General features: G+C 40.2%; 3 protein-coding genes across 3 annotated transcripts in view; 2 read left to right on the top strand and 1 right to left on the bottom strand.

Moving 5' to 3' along the window:
• LOC119691809 overlaps positions 1 to 4,204 on the top strand; it is a 51,561-nt gene extending 47,357 nt beyond the window's left edge. The window contains exons 5-10 of the mRNA XM_038109992.2: positions 60 to 234; positions 853 to 907; positions 1,500 to 1,633; positions 2,144 to 2,260; positions 3,268 to 3,368; positions 3,976 to 4,204. Of these exons, the coding sequence (XP_037965920.2) occupies positions 60 to 234; positions 853 to 907; positions 1,500 to 1,633; positions 2,144 to 2,260; positions 3,268 to 3,368; positions 3,976 to 4,204 (811 nt within the window). The remainder of the gene's footprint in view (positions 1 to 59; positions 235 to 852; positions 908 to 1,499; positions 1,634 to 2,143; positions 2,261 to 3,267; positions 3,369 to 3,975) is intronic.
• A 9,495-nt stretch (positions 4,205 to 13,699) lies between these two features.
• LOC119691852 lies at positions 13,700 to 16,502 on the top strand (the record flags this gene model as incomplete). Its single annotated transcript, XM_048631084.1, has 7 exons — positions 13,700 to 14,058; positions 14,206 to 14,397; positions 14,651 to 14,707; positions 15,193 to 15,358; positions 15,740 to 15,789; positions 15,875 to 15,917; positions 16,411 to 16,502. Coding segments are annotated over exons 1-7 (837 nt in total), but the record flags the coding sequence as incomplete, so codon positions are not given.
• A 7,688-nt stretch (positions 16,503 to 24,190) lies between these two features.
• Positions 24,191 to 26,298, bottom strand: LOC125490736. The gene has a single exon (XM_048630973.1). It carries the CDS (start codon positions 26,166 to 26,168, stop codon positions 24,708 to 24,710), a length of 1,461 nt encoding a protein of 486 aa, XP_048486930.1. The 5' UTR covers positions 26,169 to 26,298; the 3' UTR covers positions 24,191 to 24,707.
• Between the last annotated feature and the right edge of the window lie 314 nt (positions 26,299 to 26,612).

Raw genomic sequence — 26,612 nt, 5'->3', positions numbered from 1 at the left:
ATGTCCCCACATATTTATTATTTATTATTATAATATGACCCTGACGCTGGTGGTTGCAGGTCGATCACGCTGTTCGACGACGCGGCGTTCCGCGCGCTGCTGCAGCTGATCCCGCTGCCGGCGGCGCAGCGCGCGCGCATCTCCTCGCAGTTCGTGCAGGAGCTGCTGGACTCCGACGACGCCAGCGACGCCCCCCACGATGACACACACGACGACGACGACACCCGGGACATGGTGGGTCACGCGCCACGCGCCGTGCACACTAGCACACACTCAGTTATATACACGCTGTTGCAGGAAAGGCATTGGTACTAAGTCAAAAGGGGTGACTCCAACAAATTTTGTTGAAATCGTTCTCCATAGTAAAAAGTCCTTGTTCTATAAAAAATATATTTTTTTTGTGATTTTTTAAAACTTATGGAACAGTAGTAAAAAGTTGTTCATAATGACCCTCTTAGAACCATAATGACCCTTTCAGCTTAGTATACCTACCCTTTTTGCAACACCGTGTATTGTACAATTTATAATCAACATCACAACCCTTCACGTCCCCACTGCTGGTGCACGGGTCTTCCAATGAAGGATGGGTTCTAAGCTTAGTCCACCACGCTGGCCTAGTGCGGGTTGGTAGACCCGTGGTAACAACGGGAATCATAAACAAATTCCCAGAATAAATAGATACATAACACCAAAGACCCTAGTACGTAATTCCAATAGGTTTGTCTTTAAATAAACATCTGCCCCAGCCGGGAACGAAACCCGGCCCGGGTTACGGCATAGCAGCCAGGGCCTAACTTCTATACCATCGGTCAATATTAGTCTGCTGATGCCCTGACTGGTTGTGTGTTGCAGGACACGACCACCGCTGACGACCAGGACGACGACGAACAGCCGCTGCGGATCAAGAGTGAGTACCACATACCTACCACACCTCGGCATTTCTATAGTCTGCGCATTTTAGCAGAGACACAATCATACCGCGACGTAGAAGTGGCACTAACTGTGGACATTGTGGTAGCTCCTAAACCGCATTGCATGTTCAATAAGTTACCTGCTAGATTTAAGACAATGAGATGGAACATGTTTGTCAGGGAAGAAAAAAAATGGCTATGTAGTAAATGTTTCTACACCGTACAAGAATTTATAAATGGAAAACATGACTCATCATAATTATAAGTATTAATACTGTGTGTTTCTTGTAAAACTTAATAAATATATGAATGTAATTTAACTAATATTTTAATTTGTAATGTTGCATGTTTAAATTTGACAGAATGTGCTGTACTTTCAGTATGATTATTATATATTATATGTCTCAATGATTTTCACTGATTATTGTAAACCAGCTTATTGTGACCACATTCTTTGCAATAAATGATTTTGATTTGATTTGAACCGTTGAAGCTATTTTCGTTAAGTTTATTTCGGATCATAGACAATGTTGACCAGAGCCCTGCTACCCATTACCCTGCAGCTATACATGTATCTGTACATTGCAGGCGTGGTGAAGGGCGAGGTGGGGGGGGAGTGCACGTGCGGGCGCGCGGAGGGGGGCGGGGGGCGGCACGACCCCACGTGCCCCGCCGCCGCCGCCGCCGCCGCCGCCGGGCAGACCTATTGGAACTTCTATGAGGTAAGTTTAAACACTATTTTTTGGTTTGATTAATTGTTTGTTGGTTTTCCAACGCACAAAGTAAGTATACTTAATAGTCTAAAAATCTAAACCAACGAACATAGGTGATCTAAACCCAATATACTATAGCGCATCACAATCTTTCCATAGATGAAACAATTCTTCAATTCGGCCGGTTTCTGAGTGTGAAAAGTGTAAAAATAAATATCTAAAATCATATAACACACCTTATTTGATTTTGGCCACAAACGGACTATTTCCTCTGTGAATAGATACCTAGATAGCAAATAGTCACTTACAACTCCCTCGCATGTCATCGTTATTTTGGTCCAAACATGTCCTCTTATGCGTAGCTCCCCGCGTTTATCGTTAATTAACGATGTCAACTATTTGATTACCGGTGCCCACGTCTATGCTCCTATGCCCTCGGCTGTCCTCAGCTGTCCTCACATGTCCTCACATGTCCTCACATGTCCTCACATGTCCTCACATGTCCCCTCACGTCCCCAGGTGTCGCTGGACGAGGCGACGTGCTCGCTGTGCCGGCGCGCGCTCACCTGGACCTCCGTGGCCACGCTCAAGGACCACCTGGCGCAGAATCATCCCGATGTCGAGTTTATAGACGACGTGAGTACCTAGCTGTAGCTAAATACTATAGCACTGTGCCTAAATACTATAGTATCTTGTAAATATTATGTATCATCATCAGCCTATAGTCATCCACTGCTGGACATAGGCCACTCCCAAGGAGCGCCGCAACACTCAGTCCTCGGCCTTCCTCATCCAACCACTGCCGGTCCCACGCTGCTTTTGCCTCTCATTATGTATACAGTCGGCTAAATAATATAATGTCGGGAGCAACGGTGTACAGTGTGCGAATAGCGATAACAATTTGTATGACAATTTGATCAGCGCCCCTGTCGGTAACGTTAGAAACTAATACAACGCATACAAACTATTGAATTACTATCGACTTAAGTCGACAATATTCGTGATACGCACGTGAGATGCACTTCCCAGCCGTGTCTCATAGGCGTAGGAATAGGGATGACAATGAAAGTCACTTTAAATAATCACTCCGTTTAACTATCTCACAGTAACACAACACAATAGCAATTTTAATAACAATACAGAGTAAGTCAAAACCCAGAACACAGTAAATACATCACAGTGTAGCTAAATACGGCTCTACTCTCCGTCGTCTCGCTAGCTCGCTGCCATCTCTACTCGTCGCCGCCAGTAGCAGCGCTGGCGTTCCATTAGCTTCCTCAACCATTATTTGTTTACTGAGTGTTTGTTTTATGGACTACTGTTCTGAGACGACCGAATGGCGTAGTGGTTAGTGACCCGACTACTGAGCCGAAGGTCCCGGGTTCGATTCCCGGCTGGGGAAGATATTTGTTTAAACACAGATATTTGTTCCCGTGTCTTGGTTGTGCCCGTAAAATGGCAATAGGCCCGCCCCCTATTACATTGGGACTAACATAACACTCTGGCGAAAAGTGGAAGCAGCAATGCATCTCTGCCTACCCCGCAAGGGAGTACCAGTTAGTACAAGGCGTAAGTTTTTTGTGTGTGTGTGTGTGTGTTTTTTTTTTTGGTCTGAAATCTTATTTATATTATAAATTTTACAGGACGAGGAGTTCCAGAAGGGCCCGGCGTCCAGCCCGGGCGCGCGCGAGCTGGAGGAGGTGTACCTCGACGAGAACCCCTTCGACGACCCGCCGCCCGCCAGGTACAAGTAGAACACCCTCTATTCTCTATTACATTATAGCATAGAATAACAATTAAGTACAGTAGTACTAGTACTCGTTATTCTATGTTTATAGACTAATCTGAAGTTTGACGAAAATTTTGCGTCGCATTCGCTTTCGAAGCTGCGCGACGTGAATAGAGCGCGACTCGCGTCCCGTGCTAGGCCTGTTGCGTAAAGAACCTTTTTCTAATTGTGTCGGTGACAAACACAAGAGCTATAATAAAGTTTGCCACCTTGCTGAAACGGAAAGTCAATTCCCGCTTCTCGTCTGCCTGTCTATATGTGGGTACGCTTAGTTCTTTGCAACTGATATAGGAAGTGACGAAGTTTTACCTGTATTCATACTAGAAATACAAATCCTAACTTAATATTACAAATGCGAAAGTAACTGTGTCTGTCTGTTACTTTTTCACGCCAAAACTACTGAACGGATTTGAATGAAATTTCGTATACATACGGTCTAGACCCTGGGAAAGAACATAGGCTACTTTTTATCCCGGAATTCCCACGGGAAAACATTTTAAGGCGGAGCGAAGCGCGCGGGAACAGCTAGTTCAAAATAAACAAACAATCCATTCCATTCCAGCTCGGCTAAGAAGCGCAAGAAGGCGGCGGCGGCGGCGGCGCAGCTGCTGCAGGGCGGGCGGGCGGCCACGCGGGAGCACATCGCGGCCTCGCTCGACAACTTCAAGAGCCTCGACGCCTTCGGGCAGTACGTGGCCGAGCTCATGAAGCTCATCCCGCGGGACAAGTGCGTCAAGTACCAGATACAGATCGTGGAGCGGCTGCTGCAGGAGCAGGCCGCCGCCGGGTAGGGGGGCCGCGGGGGGGAGTGGGGGGGAGCGGGGGGGGGGGGGGGGTGTCAGTGGAGGGGGGCGTGCTGTGCGAGTGAACTAGGGTCAACATCTAAATTCAATCATTTTTATTTGTCGTAAAATCTTTATAAGAAGTAATTGAAACCTTTTTCCATTAGGCTATGAAACCATAAAAAACCTCAAAACCACAATGATTTCTTTGTAATGAAAATATTTGAACAAAATTTCAACTAAACTGAATGTTCACGGCACATCACATCACATCAGGCGTCCAACACTTATCATTCATACATAAAATAAATTTACTTACGTGTTTATCAGAGTTAGTACAGCTTGCCCTCTAATACATAGTTTGAATTGATGTTTCCAAATGCGATTCCGTAAAGTACCGAACGGAACTTCACAAAAGATCTTAACATTCCACAACTAACTAACTAAATGATCATACATTATGAAAAATCAAACTGATCTTTAATTTACTGAATGATTCACACTCACTTAGCTATATGACTATTTAACTCCAACAAGCGATGCCCACAAAACGTCAATTCTACTATAAATACATGGTTGAGTCGCGCGCATGCTAAATATTTTTTTTCAACATGATACTCCAATCAGAAATGCGGTCGATATACACATCAACTATAAAGTCCTGACAGTAAAGAATACGATTTTTCAAAGACTTTTTATCATTATCAGTTATTTCATTATATTTACACACATTTTAAAAGCAAAATACCGATTGATAATGTTTTTAGCGGATTTGTCCTTAAATTATTAGAAATTGGAAGTTGGAAGGAGACCCGTGCCCCAGCAGTGGGGACGTGGTGGGCCGTGATGAAATAGAATAGATCGATTGAATACGGTCTTTAACAATTAGTTACGATCCACTTCCGTTTTCAGGACTTTATAGTTTTACTGTAGTAAGGGTAGTGGTGCCATCTGCCAACTTTATACTCGGTATTATAAAAAATATCATGAACTCCACTCCACTGACACAGAATGAAGGGCCAAATTAACAAAGGCTAACTAGGACCGCCACTAAAAATAAAACATGACTTGTGTTTAAAAGCTTTTTTTGCGAAAAACTGCTCACGAAGCAGTCGGTACTCGGTAATTTCTAGCACCTTACTTGACTTGACCTCCTCATATTTGAACTTACTTTGAGTAACGCAATAAAGTGTGTTTCTGGCGGAAATTAAATTAACTTCTACTACTTCTACCTACCCTACCTAGGTGCTGGGCATTTGGAAGTAGGTTCTAAAAAAAATTATTAGCATGATGATCAAAGTTACCTAGAAGTTTAAGAAAAAACGCTTTTATACTGAAGTTAGTATTTTTTGACGACCGAATGGCGTAGTGGTTAGTGACCCTGACTACTGAGCCGATGGTCCCGGGTTCGATTCCCGGCTGGGGCAGATATTTGTTTAAACACAGATATTTGTTCTCGGGTCTTGGATGTGCCCGTAAAATGGCAATAGGCCCGCCCCCTATTACATTGGGACTAACATAACACTCTGGCGAAAAGTGGGTGCAGCAATGCACCTCTGCCTACCCCGCAAGGGAGTACATTAGTACAAGGCGTGAGTGCGTGTTTTTTTTTTAGTTTTTTTTTTCAATTTGCGGTACTAGTTATTCTTTGTTAATATGAATGAATGTTAAAGGTATTATGTAATTTTGTTTGTTAAACTCAAAATGTATTACAAGTACAAGATTATTAAGTACTACGGCACGGTATGTTTATTTTTTCACAAAACCTAGGGTCAGTAAATAGCCTACTTTATGTTTACTTTTAGTTTGTAATATTCATACTGGTTCTGTAAATTCTCAGCATTTTGATGCGTATATATAAGTCGAGTCATTTACTTTTATTTGGTTGATTATCACCACTTAGTCTATTAGAATTCTGGTTGAAGTAACTTGTATTACAATTTGGATTTGTTATTTGTACATACTGTAAATAAGACTAGAAACAAATTACATGTATAAGAAAAGTGGTATCGCAGCGGCGCGCCTCGGCACCGGTAGTACAGCGGCGGCCATCACGCCGCATCGTACACCCTTACAAAATGTGATTGGGACCCAGAGGCCTCTAAAACCTATTTTGAGCAAGTGTTAAAGGAGATTTGGTTTCCCTTATTCTGGTTTTATTACAAGAATCGTGGCCCGGGCTGTATTAGCTCTGTTATTATACATTAACTACTATAATAAGTAAAAAATCGGTTTGCAAAGTACTTTTACTTTAGTGCTTTCGTTATGATAATATAAAAAGATCTATATAAATTAATAATTATATTAATTATTGATGAACCTGGTACAAATTACAAAAATTTGGAAAATCAGCATCACTCAAGTTTTTCTTTGCATACCGAATTATACATTATTATTATAAGTTATACAGATAAGTGTTTTTTTTGCCTACTTTACGTATTTTTTAACCTGGGTTCTCAGACATTCCGATCAATGAAGCGTCTATCTGAATCTGTTATAAATTTTGGACCAATTCAAAAGTATGTTTTGTAGACTGGATCTCTAATTTGATTGATTTTGAATTAAGTACCTACCTGCTGAGGTATTGATATTTCTGCTCTTAAAGTGCGAACATAATATTTTTGTTAATACGAACGGTCATGTTCGTTTAGTGTTTATGTCCATGATGTAGGTATACTAGGTATATCTTCATGATATTGTAAGGTTAGAATTCATAACGTCGTGAGTTTAAAAGTTTCGAATTGCACGTAAAAGGGTGTCATAGTCATAACGCCTGGTTTAACTTTTAATTTACTATGTTATGAACATTAAAATATTACATAAGAAGTAGAGTAAAAGTAACTAGATTAGTACTTTGCCAGAATGTGATATTCATTTGAAACCTACACTAGGTTTAACAATGTATATAAGAACATGTATGACGTGTTACGTGTATGCTAGAATCTAGGTGTTGTTTTGTATGACATGTGTTGCATTTATTAATTCTCTTATGAGTGTCATAAATAATATACCTACCTAATATTTCTAAGTTATGGTGACGCTGGACTAGGGTTTCGTTTTTCCCGACCTTTTTCTGTTCCCGGGAAACGGGAATTTTTTTCAAGATTTCCCGGGAATTCCCGGGAAACGGGAATTTATTTTAAATGCTAGTTTTTGCTTTTTTTGGGTATTAAAACACTAACAATTAAATCAAATATACTTTTATAACTCTTACTTTGATTACTCGTATAGGTAGAAAAAAGCAACAGTCAGATAAATTAACAACCAAAATTATAATGATTTGTTTTACATGCAAAATCATTTGTTTTTCTTAATTGTAAATTAAACCAAAGGTATTATGATTAACAGTTTGAAAATAATATTATTCAAAATTAATTACACTTGAGGCAATGTCTTAGAAAAAATAATTCATTCAGCGATTTAACGCTCAACCTACTTCTTATTTTAGTTTTTTCTCTGCGTTAGTAATTTTATAAAAATAAAAACGCGGACACAAAACCGGGACATAAAAAAATATAATTATAAACAAACAAAAACCCGACTGCACGCTAAAAAGGTGAAAACAAGTCCCAATGTTAATGGAAAGTATCGTGGGCGGGGACCACCAGAGGTTTCACCATTTAGCTGAATGTTACTTAGAAAACGGCCTTGTGTGACGGTCAAGTTGGTCCCCGGAGTCCCCGCCTGGGATACTTTCCATTAACATTTGGATTTGTTTTCACCTTTTTAGCGTGCAGTCGGGTTTTTTGTTTGTTTATAATTATATGTTTTTATTTGTAACTTTTTAGTTGTTTTTATTTTATGAAATTTTACGTCAGTAGTCGGGTTTTAGTTCATGAACTTCTTCATTTTTTATTTCAATAATTTTGGTGTTGTTATTTAAATACCTACAATATGCATATTTTTGTAATGTGCAAATCAAGCCCATCCATTTGATACCCCAAACGGCATAGTTGCAAAAATATTATTTTTTCGATCATCACGTTATGTCCTCTAGAGGGCGCTATGTACATTTTAATGTAACGTCATCGCGCCATCAATACGCTTCTAACGATACCTCATACATCAAAATCTATCAAGCCGTTTAGGCTACAGAAGGGAACAAAGAAACAGACAAACATACATACATACATACAATCGAAAAAAAATTACCCTCCTCCTTCGGCAGTCAAAAAATATGACAGGCGTCACACTACCGTTAGCTTTTACATACTCTTTGGTCACATATGTAAAGCCGATATTTTTTTTGGTTTTAGGTAAGAGAAACAGATAAATAAAGATGAAAATATAGCATAGAATCGATGAAAAATAATACCCGGGAATTCCCGGGAATGAATTTTTTTTTCCCGGTTTCGGGAATGACATATTTCCCGGGAATTCCCGGGAACGGGAATTCCCGGGAACACGGGAACGAAACCCTACGCTGGACTCAAATCTGCGTCTGCAGACGATACTGAGGTCTTCGTGACCTAAATGTGGTCGAGATATGACTGCTTAGAGTAGTAATGACTCTGGCTCCCACAACCTACATATTTTGACATTGTGTACCAATTTTTGTTGCTTTCTTTTATTTTAAAACCCTTGACGCCATTGTCATTGTATAGAAGTTTACCCAGCATTATGGCTTGTAGTAGGTATACACTTTGATGAGTGAAATGACTATTGATCTGCTCCCTAAATATAATAATGTACATGGAACAAGTCATTCGCACTATTTGAGGTGTATATCATTCATTACATACTGTATAATTAACTATGAAAAATCCCAAGAATGTCCGGCGGTATAGAAACAACGGTGTCCCAGTTATGAATGAATCATATATTTCATTGACACAGCTTATTAGAAACCTGACTATTCCAAATATGAATTACACCCTCTGTAGAGGTTTATAGCCCTAAATATGCCATAGATATGCTACTAAATAGATAAAACAGACAATAGATATCAATACCAATTAGTTACAAATAAGCCTAATAGAGGTCGTTGCCAGCGCCTCTGATAGCGATTGAACATACCGCCCGCCATGGACACACTGTCCATCAAATAACTGTAGAAATCGCTATACATTGAAATAAACAAAACTAAAAGTACACAAATCTCAGTAACAAAAACAAATAGTACACATATTGCATTACATAAACAACACTTAAAATATTAAATAACAACATAACAAAACAAATAGCAACTGGTAAAACACAAAGTTTGTGCTTGATCTTTTGACAATCTCCTTAAGTACATATAAGACTAACCACACGGATGAGATTGTCCAAACCAGCATGCCTTGCTTTGCTGCTTTGTCATCATAACGTCCATGAGCCCGAGTCATACCATTCTCCCTTACAACACAAATATCTCCGACTCTAGGTTCAGGTGTTGGATGTGCACATTTGTACTTTACATACTTGCGTACATAAAACCTAGCAAGGTTTATCCTATCGAACACCCAATACTTGAATCGTAAGTTCAAATTAAGGAGCCTGAGGATTGGTTGTTTAACCCTTTCGTCACCACCAGCCTCATCAACATCACCGCCCACCCTCAGGGCTCTCTTTGAGCCAATGAACGGATTCAGTTTGGTGTTTCCTGTGTTCTTTGACCCTACACAATAAATAACAGTAGCTGTTGCATTTGACTTCAACTCTAAACCAGCTTCTGCTACCTGTTCGGGGATACTCAACTCTTCTGCAACGTCAATCAACAGATTGGATAACAATGCTACCCCATACGGCTCCAGACGAGGTACGGAGATCTGTTTGATCACGTGATCTTCCTCCCCCCTTGCATCTACGATGCGAAACTCTACGGCTGCGGCAAATGCTTCAAAAACTGTTTGCAATAGATCTGTCATCTGTTTGTGAATATCGATACCTTGTTGTACAGATTGACAGCCCGCCAGTACATCACCCCTGGCGACAGTTTCTGTAAACATCTGCTCGCCTTCTCTCTCTACTTCTACCTTTTCTTCGACCATCTGAGAATGCTGTGACTGTAATTGCCAAAACCCTTGAAAATCATTCTCAGATATCTTTGCATGATTATTAACAACACTTGTGGTGGAACAGAGCTTGTTGTCCTTGCATTCGTTGGTGACTTGCCCGAAAAGTATCCAACCAAGTTTTGTGTTTTGGGCCAATGGGGTACCCGGAGGGCCCCTGATTAAACCATCGACTATAATTTGGCCACAAACCTCTGCCCCTAACAACAAGTCAATCTTGCTGGGGGTTGCGAATGTAGGATCTGCTAACTTAACCTGATATAACTCTGGCCACCATTGGAGCTTCACTTGTTGATCAGGAATAGAACTTGTAAGTTCTCTCAAAATGTGTGCCTTGACTTTAACTATACAAGCAGGGTCGTGTAGTGATTGAATTTGTATTTCTACGACATACTTAGAAGCACATGAAGGCTTCTTGTCACTACCGACACCTGAGACAACACATTTGTGGGGCACTCTTTGTAACCGCAGGCGCTGCACGGCAGCTTCGGTTATGAAAGAGGCTTGGGAACCCTGATCTAAAAGACTGCGAAGCACTTTATTTCCTGCTGAAGACTCGACCTGCACTAAAGCAGTAGCTAGGAGAACCTGACTCTGCATATTAGTGGAACAGGAAACAACCTTATTTGATTCACCTGGGACAGTTGGTGAATTGAAGGGCGTAACTCCTTCCTCGACTTTGTTCCCGGACAACCTTACGGGACATTTTTGTGTATGTAAGAGAGAATGGTGCTTTTTGTGACACACTCGGCATCGTGTGATCACCCTACAAAGGTACACGGTGTGGTTCGGTGCTAGACAATTAAAACAAAGCTTGCTGTTCTGGACAAACTCACGCCGCGTCCCTACATCCTCCTTACCAAAACTTTTACAATTTGCGATTTTGTGGGCATCTGAGCAATATTTACAGGTTACTGATGAAGTTTCAGTTGTGTGCAGTGACTTTATATGATTACTGTTATTGAGCTGAGTTACCTTTGCGTTACCTTTACCATCTAAAAACTCTAGAGATCTAAATCGTTGCTCAAGAAACTCTTTGAAATTAACTAACTCTGGGAGTTCTGATGATGAATCGCTGGTCCTAGCTTCCCATAACTTTCTCGACTCTGGATCCAGTTTTAAAGAGATTACATAGATTACAATTATGTCCCACGACTTCATATCAACACCTAAACTAGACAGTGCATGAAGACATTCATTTGTTGTATCTAGCAACTCCTTGATTGCACCAGCCGATTCACCTTGAAGAGGTTTCTGACTAAACATTCTTTTAAGTACACAATTTGCCAAATATTTTTTATTGTTGTACCGCGACTCTAATTGTTTCCAACAAACTTCAAAGTTGTCTCTACTTATAGGGATGTGTCTGACTAACTGCTCCGCTTCACCTACAAGGTAGCCCTTTAAGTAGTGTAGTTTCTGAACTTCGTCTAAGGAATCGTTTGTTCGGATTAACGAGTCAAAGAGATCTCTGAAGGTAACCCACTCATCATATTTGCCAGAAAAGGTTGGTATGGATATCTTAGGCAATCTTATGTTACTACTACTATCGCTCTGCTTCCCCGACCCCGAAGGCGCAGGTGTCTGAATCAACCTTTGCAATCTACTCAACTCTCCCTTTAACTCAGACTTATATTCGATATAAATCTCTTCAGTTGATTCATACACATTGCCTTTCATATAAGTAGACGCATCTAACATTTTAGCATCTACCTCGGTTATCATTTGCCTATGCGTATTATAGAACAATGTCCAATCTTTCTCTAAGTTATCCAACCTAGCCTCTACATAAGCCGCAGTACGCCGCTCTTTGGGCGCCTTTTTATAGTTGACTCTACTTCTTGAAATATTATTCTGAGTGTCAGTTTGAGTTTTAATGTAAGTTTCCATTTTGAAATTACAATAGTCTATGCCAAATCGATGATTAAATTTTGAAAAGTTTGTTTATGTTCGAATCCAAATGTCAATGTCAAACTGAAATAACAAACTCTTGACAAGTCAACAATGTAAACAAAGCGAAAATATGTAAACAAAGAAGTCCATAAACTAAAGCGTAAATTTTCAAAGTTTTTTCTTGTCTTGACTTTAAGGTTCTAAATTGTCTGACTCTCTTGAATGTACCATTCACCCGATCGGCCTCCACTCAGACCAATGAAATTAATGTACTCACTCACTGCACAAGACACTAAACCTGTCTTGCTCGTCGACTGTCCCGCCACCAGGCAGGGTGCGCGGTGCGCCGTCGCGGGGGCTCCTCCTCGGCTCCGCAGCAGCAGCTCTTCCTCGGGGTTGCCGCTCCCCGCAGGTCTCCGACTGCAGCCAGGCTCCTTCCTCCGCTCCCGTTCAGGCACAAGCACTGAGCACTTTTCACAAACTTTTTAGCCGACGATAGCTTTATTACCAGCACCATAGGTCGCTGGTTCAAATCCGGCTCGAAGGACCATGAAAAATCCCAAGAATGTCCGGCGGTATAGAAACAACGGTGTCCCAGTTATGAATGAATCATATATTTCATTGACACAGCTTATTAGAAACCTGACTATTCCAAATATGAATTACACCCTCTGTAGAGGTTTATAGCCCTAAATATGCCATAGATATGCTACTAAATAGATAAAACAGACAATAGATATCAATACCAATTAGTTACAAATAAGCCTAATAGAGGTCGTTGCCAGCGCCTCTGATAGCGATTGAACAAACTATTTTGTGATTGTACATAGTATTATAAGAATTACTTGTTTAAAAATAAGAATTTCCTAAAATAAATGAATGCTAATAGCATAAGAACCTACTTGTAGCTGTTATTTACATCCTTCTCACCACAGTATGGCTTCCTGCATGAGATGGAGCGTGCTTCGACATCGACCTCGGTGCTGCGGTCAACAGAGCGATGACGCCAATTCATAGAGAGTACGGGAAAGAAGAAGTCGAGTGTACCTACACTTTTATAAGTTTAATTTTAAACTTAAACTTATAGAAGTGTTGTGTTTAGTGAAGTCAAATATGAAGTAGGTACTTACCTACTCTAGGAGGTACTTAAATGTAAGCAAACAGGGACACAATCGTAAATTTATTCATAGAATAGAATAATTCTAATAATTTATGTCGTGTAAATTGTAAAATGATTGAAATTGAAATTCACATAGAACATTACAGTAAAGCTTACCTATACATGCTTATACCGCTTATACCTATCTTCTGGCTGGACCTTCTACCAAGGTCTACGGTACTCTACACACACTAGATGTCCTACTCTACTGTTTACTGTAATAGCATGTAGATGGCACTATAATTTAATCATCATCATGATCAGCTCATAATCGTGAAGTCCGGGAGGCCGGAGGGCGTCCAACGCTACGCTTGCCTTCGTAGTCGCCGTGCTAGTTTCCTGTTTATCGGTTGTTCGGCATAATATGGCCAGTCTAACTGCCAGCCTAACACAGAACGACAAACTCCGAATAAGTAATGTCTAAATAATCTGTACCGAAGTGTCATTGAATAAAATCTATTCTGTGTGTATGTTTTGACGTTGAAAGTTGAGTTGTTGATTTCATCGATTGCATTTTAATTTTCTTGTAAAACAAAGTGTTTTCTCTCATTCTTATCAAAGAATATCCGTAACAGAACATGAGTATGATGTCTCGGCGCGGGCTGGAGGAGGAGCCGGCGCCGGTGCGCACGAAGCCGTCGCAGTCGCAGCAGGAGAAGCTGCTGGAGCTGTTCGCGGCCAAGCCCTGGCTGTGCGCCGGGCCGCCGCGCTCGGGCTACGCGCGCGACCGCAACCGCGCCGCCTGGCAGGACATCGCCGCCGAGCTCAACGCCGACCTCTCCGGCTGCCACAAGACCTGGAAGCGCTGGGCCAAGGTGGGAGCCGCACCCGCCCGGCTATGTTTACTTAAAAAGATGTGTTTACAGAAAAATACAATTAGCTAGTTTTAGGCTTTAGTTCACTATTTTACATAGGAACCATTCTTTTTAATCAATGCTGCATGAAATTTTGTCTCATTGTAGTTCTGGTCAGACAAAAGGAGCAGCATAAAGAAGAAGGTCCGGCAGCGCACGATCGAGCGGCTGCACGCGACCGCGGACGCGGAGCTGGACTCCGAGCTCACCGGCATCGAGGAGCAGATGCTGGCACTCATGGGGGGCGAGGCCGCCGTGCTCGGCGACCGTGACCCCACACTCAACCCATACATACCGCATGTGAGAATTTAGGATTCCGATACCCATTGAAAGTACAATGTTACCCATCAATTGTTATACATAATGTACTTATATTATTATCTTCGCCCTCAACATGGTCATTCCTAAGGCAGGATGACAATCTACTTTGAACCTGTTTGTGAGTTTGATTTCTCCTTACATGACATGCCTCTGTGTGTGTTCAGCAAGTGCTGCCCATGTCTAGAGCCTGCAGAATGCCTCTCTGATTCATAATTATTTATTTATTTTGCAGGTTTCTGTTGAATATGGAAGCAATGAAGACCTCAATACACCTTCACAATCATTAGATGTGAGTATTCATCTCTTAAACAAAACATACAAAGTATGTTTTACGTAAAGTAAAAGTACAGTCACAGACAACATCTCAATTTCAAATTCAATTGGTATTTATTGCCCTTAAATTCATAAAAATATACAGATAGTTGGTAACTTATCTAAAGGTATTCTAGGTTCTCATGTGACAAAAGGAGCAGTTTCAGTCATGTTGTATGTTCTATAACAACAACATAAAACAACACATGTTGAGGATGCCCCCTGACACACTTACACAGCTGCTAGTTTAACAGCTCCACCACTGTGGCAGCAACTGTGCTCACCTTATGAGGGCCAGCTGAGAACCAGTGCTGTGGCCTTATTGTCTCTAGCTTCTTGACACTCTGGACAGCAGCCTTATAAGTTTATTCTTTGGTTTGTATTGTTGAAAAATAACTTATTTCCAGTTTTTTTTCGTAATATCAAAGTCAGTGTGCCAAATAAGTGTATCTCTGTCTGTAGCAGTGCTCGTCCCCCGCGGCGCCGGCGTCCCCCCCCGCCCCCGCGTCCCCCGCGCCCCCCCTCGCGGCGCGCGCGCGGCGCTGCCTGCGGGCGCTGGCGCGGCGCCACCCCGCGCTGCGCGGGGACCCCGCCTTCCGCGACCTGCTCGCGCTGCTGCCCGCGCCAGGTACGGGCAGGTGCAGAGAAACCTGATCCCCCTCTCATACTAACAATGCTTCTGAGGGGGGTCAGGTTTATCTGCCCCTTACTGTACGCACTGAACACTGTGACCTGTGACCCATGCGAGGTACACCCTGACGGGACCGGGTAGAATGGAATCTTTCAAAACCACTTCCACAATTTTTGTGATGAAAGGCATAATTTTTTTTCAATTGATTATTTATTAAGTAGTAAGAGTAATGTTTTTAATAATTGTTATTAACAATTTCTGTAACTCATTTTATGTTTTAATATCTCTGTTCTGACATGTAAATACCTAATTATTTATTTATGAATAAATGAGTATTTCAGTATAACAGTATTTATTGTGCGGTGGTTGTTGCTGCAGAGTCGGAGCGGCGCTCGGCGGCGGCGGGCGACAGCGACGAACTGGACGATGTGAGTCATTCATAATAATAATAAATACTTTATTTCGCAAAACATACATACTGTTAAACAACATTGATGGCGCACTGTGTTGCAGGAGCGGGCGGACAGCGACGAGCCGGGCGAGGCCGCGGGGTCAGGTACGGGGCAACGTCAGCATCACGTAACACACGATTATACTACAGTTAAAAACCCCTACACTAACATGACATTTGAACGGCTAAGCCGATAGAACATCGGATCAAGATCAGAGTAACATTACCTATGACCCTAAATAAACAAAACAAAAATCGGTTCAGGCGTTTGTATGCTACGCCAACACCATAAACTTATAACACCCCACTTTTCCGTCGGGGGTTAAAAACAGCGACATAGACTTAAAGGCATTCACCTATTTCTTTAAACCTGTCTCTAAATGATATTCTAGACTAAACCCTTATATATAATGTGGCTCGAATTGCTTGTTTTTGCAGAACCAAAATTTTATTAATATCTGCCGCTCGGCCCCACAATAGAATTCCGTAAGCCAACATCATGAAAATAACTAAAATACACGTATGTATACCTACGAGATGACGTAGATTTCGAAAATGAATGAATAATATGAATAGTATGATTTGCTTCGTGTTGCAGAGCCGGCGGCGGTGCGGGTGAAGACCGAGCGAGCGGACAGCGTGGAGCGAGGCTGCGGCTGCGACCAGGTAACAACACTGCACTATGCGTACCTTGCGAAACACATGGCAATATTATTAAAATATTTGTGCAACATCAAAATAAAATATCAATTCAATATCTTTATCTCTACAGATGTCAACGAAGTGTGCGGGGTGCCTGCGCGAGGGGGGGCCGTCGCGGGCGGGGGGGGGACGCGGGGGGCACGCCACGCACGAGGCACACGGCACACACGAGGCACACGCCACACACGACACGCACCACGCACGCGCTTCACACGGGACGCACGGACATGTGAGTACTGCTCTCATTAGCTAATCCATCTTCGGAAGAGTTATAACTCCGGTTAAGGCGGGACCAGATGGTTCATTCGAGTGAATATTCACTTGAGTGAACGGTTAATTTTTGTTTGCACTTTTGTTTCATTTTGAGTTCACACGTATCATTAAGAATGAAAGATGCCGAATGAAAGACAAAAATGAACGAAAAATTTACCGTCTGATCTCACCTTTAGCGGATTGGTATTTGGTATGCACTTGTCAGTTTAGCATGTATCTGAATGTTTCTATCCCGTTTCAGCACAACATGAGCGGAGTGGATCACGAAGAGGAGCTCAGCCTTGAGGGAAGTCTCTCGCCAGGCGCGGGGGGCGGAGGCGGGGGGCGGCCCCCGCGCGCCAAGCGACGCCGCGCGCTGCCGCCGGACCCCGCGCCCCCGGAGCCCCCCGCGCCCCCGGAGCACGCCGCGCCCACCACCAGCGAACACAAGCACCACGCGAGCGAGTGCACGGCGGGGGACGCGGGGGACGCGGAGGGCGCGGGGGACGCGGAGGGCGCGGGGGACGCGGGCGCGCTTAACGTGTTCGCGCAGTACGTGGCGGCGCTGCTCCGCCCCCTCCCCCCGCCCCGCCGCCGGCGCCTGCAGCGCGTCATCGTGGCGCGCCTGCTGCGGGAGCAGGCCGCCGCCGGGTAGCCGCCCCCCGCGCCCCTACATATTCTAAACTAAGTTGTACGTTTTGGGAAGCCTAAATTGGATGGCCCAGAAAGGATCCAGATTGGAAGATCGGACTTACTCACAGACAGCGGCATGTATTCACTATGAAAGTAGATTATTTTAATACTAAGAAGAGCAACATTTATCTACCTGGATTTACATAATATTGTATACAGTGACTGTAATGTAGGGACACAGCCGAGAGGCTCTTGTAAATAATTGTATTTATGAATGTGGTTAAGTTATTGAGCACGAGTGTATTAATAGTCAATACGTTGTAAGGAAGTACCTGATGATACTGTGAATGTGAGGTACGAGTGAGAGGAAGTGATTTAAGGATATTTAACAATCATTTAACGTTATATTGTATTTAACTGCTACCAACATTTTTTTTTACAAAATGAACAATTATGTTTTCTATGAAATTATCTGACTTTCAATTAAAAAGTTCATTAAAGTACCAATTGTTTTTTATTTAGAAATATTATGACGTTAGGTTTACTTTCGACAAACTTTCTAACCTACATGTACTTAAATTAATTGGTTGGGATTTTAAGTAGCTCATCGGTTAATAAAAAGGGAGGTTAATTAATTTGGTCGACGACAAATCAACAAAGTCGCTTAATGATACATGCCCAGAAATGGGCTGGACTACTACTGTACTACTGTCTCGCTTAGTCCTTAAATTACAAGGAGGGGAGGTGTCCTTATTCACCACCGAAACCATCGAAACATCTATCATAGGTACGGACTCTTGGTACTTTTTTCGTCTAGCAGTGGACTCTGCTGAAGGCCATACGATTTCATACAATGCTTTAACAAAGAACTAGGGGACCATAAATTACAAGGAGGTGTCCTTATTCGTCATCGTCATCGTCATCGTCATCATCGAAGTCGAAGTCGAAATCGAAATCGAAGTCGATGTCAAAGTCCAAGTCCAAGTCCAAGTCATAGTCAAAGTCAAAGTAACGGTGTTGCGTAATACCGGGATCCCGGACAAAATCCACGCTTTTTATTGAAAGTTAATACCGGTATCGGACATTTTTTAGGGCATAAATCAAGCGATAAAGATATAGTTAGCCTTGTGCTCCTGTATACTCTCCTATAAAATCTAGGGCAAGGGCAAGGGCAAGGGTATTTTCATTTGATGATCATTCCTTCATACCTTCATTCCTTTATTCCAGAATTCCTTCATTCCTTCAGTCTTTCATACAGAAATCCCTTCATTCCTTATTTTTTTATTCCTTCATCCCTTATTTTTTTTATTCCTTCATGCTTTCATTTCTTCATTAACTACTTAGTTCCTTCATTCCTTTACTAAAATATTTATAAATTTTGAACCCCATTGTGACACGTATAAAATACCAGTATCACAAAAAAAATATTATCAATATTATTTGAAGTATGTGCTATCTGCCATGCTAAGGTTAGACCAAACTTCAATAAAATTAAACGGTCACATTTTCTTACCCTAAGCTCAATGATTTCAAAAGGATATATATGTCAATGCCTATGCCTATGCCTACGCAGTAATATATATGTCAATGCCTAAGCTAGTGAACGCTAAGGGGACAGCAAAATTGTTCATTTTAAGAAAGAAGCAGTTTTTTTTGTAGATATAATCGTTTGCAATAGAATTCAACAATCATGTAAACAAATATGGCGGGCTGACATTGACAGCGTATTGTTTATGCCCATAGTGATGTCATAGTGTTCTAATTAGATTAAATATATAAGCCATAGACTATAAAATAAAACTGATTATATATAAAAAGTGTTTATTAAAACAAATTTAAATCTTCGTCTTCGTCATCATCACTATCAGAAGTGTCACCGGTGACCGTAATTATAAATGGAACCACTGTGTCATCGCTTGCCGTGTCTAAAATGCCGACGAGCTTTTTCATTTCTTCCTATTCCTTTTTTCGTTTTGGTTAATTATATTAAGCTCTTGAAAAATTTTTTTTATTGTATTCAAATAATATTAAATTAAAATAATTTATTAAATTAACAATAAAAGATAACTTCAGATTACGAACAACACTAACTTTTCAATGACTTATAGAGTTCGATGAGTAAAAAACTGAGATGACAGCTTGTCAAATACTTCAAAATTTTTACGTTGCAAATGTTTTAACAAATTTAACTTTTTTTTTTTTTAATCTTATTTATTTATAGAGGACATTGTACATAAAATGACGATGTAGCCCTCGTAGGAGCAAAATAAAGTTATGTTACAACAGTTTGTTAACTAAAACTAGGCATATATATATAACTAATGGTATTATACTATTTGTGTATTTATATAAAAATCACTTATCTTCTAGATTTCATACCAAAGCGAGCTAGTCTGTACAGTAGCCTGGCCTCGTCAGAAAGAGGATAGGCCAGGACACTGTTACAGCCGCCTACGCCATAGAACATTGCATTATTATAGATTTCTTGTCTCTGGGACTCCGTGCGGACACATTCATATAATAAATGGTACACATCTTCAACTCTGCCACATTCCTCGCAATTAGGAGATTCCGATTTACGCATAAGGTACGCAAATTTATTCAAAGGAAGATGTCCAGCTCGGAGTCTCAGAGATGTCACAATGTCGGTTCTAGAAAGTATGCTTCTCTCGAACCAGGGACTGCCAAGGGGACTGCACTGAATGGTTTTATACCAAACGCCTTTCTCTAACGAACGCTTATCGAAGTATTCTTTCCATTGAGAGTAACCTGCTGTTCTAATTATTGGAAACATATCGGTAAAGAAAGGAAGGCAATCGAGAACTTCACCATCCATTGAGGCCTCTCCAGCTAATTTATCCACTATTTCATTACCTTCAACACCAACGTGGGATGGAACCCATTGAAATTTAATTTGTTTGCCAGTACTTTCTAACTCCAAAATAGCCGCCAAAATACTATAAGCTATCGGTGTTCCTCGACAATTCGAGGTACAGCGAGCCAAGTGTTGTAAAGCACTTTTGGAGTCAGAGACCACAACACTTTTAGTCTCTACAGTGTTCTTAATGTGTGAAACAGCTTGTTCTATCGCTAAAAGTTCCAGGTACATAATAGAGCAACGCGCCTCCACCCTAAATTTAGAGCTTATGTCTACTTGTGGATCATAAAACGCAATTCCTTTGCTGTCCCCAGTACGAGAAGCATCTGTATACATTTTATAGTGGTAACCATACTTAGACATTAACATCTCGTTGCACTTATCTTTTAGGATACATTTATTAATGTTTCGTTTTGCTCCGTCAATCCCCTCAACTTCAACACATATTTTTTCTGATAGATTTATACTACTGACCCATGTATTCAACGAGAACATTTCAACTATAGGGCTTGACTGGATGACTACATCTTTGTACTTATTATGAACAGAGACTAGAAGAGGTTTCTTTTTTCTTGCCCAATATGAATTTTCACACAGTTCAGATAATTCGTCCAAGATGTCTATTGTAGGATTGTTTTCTAACGATTTAGAACGAAACCAAAATTTACCAGCTAAATAAAAGCGTCGAACATTTAAAGGAGGCAAACTTAGTTCGCTTTCCATCACATGGACAGGTGTAGATTTTACGAAACCTCCAACTATTCTCATGGATTGATTTTGAATAACATCTAATTTTTGTAAATGATTTTTGCAGCTACTATCATAAATAAAACTACCGTAATCTAATCGACTTCGTATTAATGCTATATACAATCTTCTCATGTGCGTGGGGTGAATACCCCATCCAGGGCCCGATAAGGGTGATTCTTCGAAATTCCATTCTTCGTCTGATTTATATGGCCGTTTTTTAATTTCATTTTTAGCGCTATAACTTATGTTTATATGAAAATGGATATAGCAAACAACATATAATTGGAAAAGGCACCCTTTTTTATCAAGTAGTTTTTGAGTTATTGACGTTACAATTTTTTGTTGCCATATGAATCAGAAACAGAAGAAAGAACACCATGGAAAACCATCCACCAAACGACTGTCATCAATAGAAAAACTATGGAAGGTTACGCAAAATAAAATTAAAACTTAAAATATTGAATTTTGTACCAGTGACATGCAAAAAGCTGATCTGGGGCGACTATTTTCATAAAATTTATAAAAGTGTCAATATCTCAAAAACTATCGTCATTTTTCTAAGGTCATATAGCGATATTCGGTCACTCCGAAGCTGTACTATCAGCCCTCCAAGGCATGACGTAAACTTTTTGAACATCCTGTATAGGATGAGGTTTTTTACCGTATGAATCATATACATATGAATCAGGATTTTGCATAAAACCTTAAGTAGTTTATAATACATTCACACTATAGTGTTGTATATTTTTTTCATAAATCTGTAACCCAAGAGCATTACATGAAACTCACATTGAAGAATCATACTCATAAAACAGAATATTTACAGGAGGAATATTAATCAGAAGGTTAACTGAACCAATACCATATGAATCAGACATTGACCTTCTTTTCACCTGGATGTAGGCATACTAGGAGCACCTCCATCTACTGGCTGGTGCGTTGGAGAGCTGGCTTCTAGCGAACGGATAGCCAGACTCACATTGCCACTACATGACCAAGTATGGTCATCAACATGTTACGACATATGAATCAGTACTACATGCCGGACACTCCTTAATCATTGATTCATAAAAAAACTTACGTATTTATAAGTACTAAATATTTTTTTTGTCAAAGGAAACCTCGTTGCCCTTTGATAAAATTTTAATTTATGTTAATAAATTAAAAGGGAAATGTGATACAGAACATTTTGTTCCTCAAGCTGGCAAACGGACGCCCTATATGAATCAGAATAACACACTTCAAATATTTTTTTTCAGTACTGAAACAGTATTTACTGAAAAAATGAGATTGGTTACAAATAGAGATAGAGCTAGACTGTATTGAAAAAAAATTACGTGTCATTATCTTAATTGGTTACAGAGATATCCTCAACGCCGTCGAAAATACGGTCCCCGTAGAATCACCCATAAACACTTCAAAATATTTAAAAATTTCTGTGTTTTTTGTTGTGTCTCTTTGATATGTCTATTCCATTTTAAGGATCGATCGAGCCACATACCTAAATATTTAACTGAGTCAACTAATTGAAGTGATTTATCTTCGACTATAATATCTACGGGTGTTCTTCTGAAACCTCGGCTAAATAAACAGATTTTTGATTTCTTGTTTGAAATTGACAGGCCCAATTCAGATATTAGTCCACAAAACGTATCAACGGCTCGTTGAATATCATTATTAACACTATTGACGAATTTTGCCTGAGAGTATATAACAATATCATCTGCGTATTGTGATACATGTACATTTAAATGATCTATAAGGCCAATAGTTAGTACATTGAACAGTAACGGTGATAACGGGTCACCTTGAGGAATACCCTGACCGGTGAGTCTGTTTAAAATACTTTTTGAGTTTATATATATTTTAAGATTTCTTTCCTTCAGAAACTCCCACAAATAATCGCATATTAAAAAACCCACACCGACACTGTCCAATGTATATAATACTTTAAGAATATTAACATTATTATAGGCACTATCTACATCGAAAAAACACCCTAATGTTATCAAATTTTTACTGAAACCAATTTGTATTCTAGAGGTAATACGGGCCAAACTATCCAAACAAGACTTAGATTTTCTAAATCCTACCGTGTATTGAGATAATAACTGGTTTTTCTCTATGTACCACTCCAATCTTTTATTTATAATAGAATGTAGAATTTTACAAAGACACGACATTAATGCAATAGGTCTAATTGCTGAAATACCCTGACCTTCTCTACCAGGCTTAGGGATTGGAGCTAACAAAATGTTACGCCACTGAAAGGGGATTATACTTTTCTCAAATATCAAGTTATACAAGTCTACTAGTATCTTTTTACCGTTGGATGGAAGGTGTTTAACCATAGAAAATGATATGTGGTCATCCCCCGGACATGTATCAGTAGATTTGATTGAATTTACCAGTTCCTGCAAGGTGATTTTTGATGTTAATTGGTTATTTTGAGATTGGAAGGAGGGTTTATTAGGGCATACATAGTCTGGAGCCAACATATCTAAGAGGGATTCAGCTTTAGCGGTATCTATTGAGGCTCTTTTACTCTTAAAACCTTTAATCCATTTCATTCTCCTCCACATCTCGCTAGATGATATGGAGCTGTCGATAGAGTCACAAAACTGTTTCCAAGAGTTACTTTTAGCATTTCTTATTAAACGTTGAGCCTCTGATATTTTTAATTGTAATATGGATAAGTTATTTGGTGTTGGGTTTTTCCTAAATTTTGACAAAGCCAGCCTTCTTTGGGCAACAATTTTAGATAGATCAGCTGACCAATAGGGTTTAGGTTTGAATTTTTCTTGCCTAATAGGATTGTCACAATATTTTATAATTGGAATATATTTATCAGCTGCTTTGTTTAAAATTTCAACAAATCTATTGTAAGAATTTTGGGGATCAGCACATAGCGAGAAAGAAAGAAATTCAGATTGTAAGAACGAGGAGTAGTTGGGCCAATCAGCTTTTCTAAAGTTTCTTTTCTGTATGAAATCTCCTGACCTTTCGTATTCGATACTGATTTTGATCATAAGATGGTCGCTTCCAAGATTTTCGCTATAAACCTTCCAATTAAACTTTAAAGCAATATCTTTTGTAACCATTGAGATATCTGGTGAGGTTTTTTGTAAGCGACCATTTACAAGTTTTATTCGAGTATGGGATCCATCATTAAGGGTTACAAAATCGTTTTCAATTAATGTATTAAATATTTGGAGCCCTCTACTGTCACTTTTGGTAGACCAGTTTCTATGATGCCCATTGAAATCACCAGCTATTAAAGATTTATTTTTAAACATCGAAAATAATGAGTCCCAATCTCTATCATCAGTCCTGACGGTGGATGGGCAATAAACAGAAACTACATATTGAATAGATAGGCAATTGTGAATCTTAATACATACAGTTTGAATTCCTGGGTTAGTGTTGTGTTGTTGAAAACGTTCGGCCTTCACTGAGAAGTGAGTCAAGATCGCAACTCCGCCAAAACCATCGTCTCGATCCTGGCGAAACACTTCATAATTACTCATATTCAGAGAGCTTTCACAGTCTAACCACGTCTCAGATATAACAGCTAGATATGTATTTTTTCCTGATTTAACATTTGTTCTAGTTCTATGAGTTTTGGCCGAATACTCTGTGCGTTCCACTGCAGTACATTTATAGAGGAAATGTTTTTATTTTTATTGGCCATTATGATCAAGGAATGACTTGAATATTGGCCACTCTGCTAGCATCTTAACCGCCAAAGAAATTATCCAATCCCACGTAAGTTTAAAACTGTTTTTAATCTTCTCTCCAATACTCAATCTTGATTCAAATATTACTTCTCTCAGTTTACGTAGTAGCTCCTGTATTTTTGATTTATTTATTGTATTTTCTTCTATATTTTCCTTCGTTACTTCGTCCCCAGATACGATCGATGACTCTTCTTCACTATGTTCAACACCTTTACGCTCTTTATTATTAGTAGTTTTCTTTGGATAGTGGGATTTTTTATTGGGCTTGCGGTTGATATTCTGCCCCTGGGGTTCCGTTTGGTGAATAATGGCTGTTGTTTTCACTATTTCTGCGTAAGTAGGACTTCTGTTGGGTTGCGTATCCGGCATAGGAGCGTAAACGTTAGGTTTATGGACATGCTCATTTACTGTATGAACGGGCGGGGATGGGGGAACATATAAAGTAAGGGCCTTTCGGTAAGTACAGTTGAATTCTGACATAATTTCTCTTATTCTTTTCTCCTTTAAAAACATCGGGCATAGTTTCGCTAATGCTAAGTGCTTCCCGGAACAGTTGGAGCATTTATAGGTTGTTGTTTCACAATTGGGGTGGTTTTGACTACATTTAGGGCAGATAATTCTATTAGATGGGCACAGTCGTTGATTATGTCCGAACTTCCAACAACGTGAGCATTGGGTGACTGGAAAGATATATGGCTCAACGACCGCTCTTATATCGTGTGTAAGTACATGTGTAGGTAATGAAGGCCCCTTGAAGCATATTCGGACTAACTCACATAGTTCCCAATTCCCGTCATCAAAATTGCGGCGTTTTAACCTTTTAATCTTTATTATTTCCTTTTCAGAGCTCAAACTTTTTAATATTTCTTCGTCTGTTAGTTCTAATTCGATATCTCTAATAACTCCGTAAGATACCCCAACCTCAAACGTTTTTTGGCACCTATAACCTTTTTCTTCCCAGTAAGAGGATTTTATCATCTTGTCTGCGTTTTCTTCGGAATTAAATTGAATGTAAACTTTATAGGCATTCAGAAATTTAATCCTTATAATCCCTGAGATATTAAGGCTTTTTAAAGTTTTAGCTAACCCGATTTGTTTAGGTAATTTTTCTTTCCCAGTAATGCAAACCTCTATTCTCTCTTCCGGAATTCTAATACTGTTCTCAATACCAGTACTGCGCAAAAACTTCTTACCGCCTCTGGCCACAGAAATCCATTGCTCTTCATTGTCCTCGTCTCTGCTTCGTTTCCCGCTCCGACCCGCCCGCAATACCTCTTCGTTCTCCAACAATGTGTTTTGGGTGTTATTCTCCGTTTGAATCTCCATATCACTCAATAAAGATGTGTTAATTAAATCCTCATTCTCACAGTTCCCGTCACTAATTTGTGATTCGCCGTCACTCATTGTAACTGTAGGTATAAACTCGACTCATAGCACAAATTGTAGTAAACAAGAGCAAGTGCGCGACGCCACGCGAAACCGGTTTCCGATATCGAAACAGCGACACGTCCTGCGACAGCGAGTGCACGGCCGCGTATGCAAATTTAACTTATAAATACAAGTTAAACCGTGTTGAAGATAATGTGAAAACAATGGTGCGTTCGTTGAAATCAGACTATGTTCATAATTGCTCGTCAAATGTATGTGATTACGGAGTAATCGTGACAATTTGGTTTGTTTACATGATTGTTGGATTCTATTGCAAACGATTATAGATCATTCTGTGGCATAATGGATAAAACTGTGGGTTCAAATCCTGGCCTGTACCAATGAATTCTTTCAATTGTGTTTTTAATTAAGGAGTTTAAGTACAATAGACCCCGTGCTCTGACGGTGATGGAAAACATC

The sequence above is a fragment of the Plutella xylostella genome, chromosome 27 (assembly GCF_932276165.1).
Source record: "Plutella xylostella chromosome 27, ilPluXylo3.1, whole genome shotgun sequence".
NCBI lineage: Eukaryota > Metazoa > Arthropoda > Insecta > Lepidoptera > Plutellidae > Plutella > Plutella xylostella.
The sequence above is the reverse complement of the archived record's forward strand: the minus strand, read 5'-3'. Positions and strand labels throughout refer to the sequence as shown.

Bases quoted from the DNA above. Each gene is read 5' to 3' on its own strand.
- LOC125490736 (XM_048630973.1), bottom strand. From the start codon at position 26,168: ATGAGTGACGGCGAATCACAAATTAGTGACGGGAACTGTGAGAATGAG.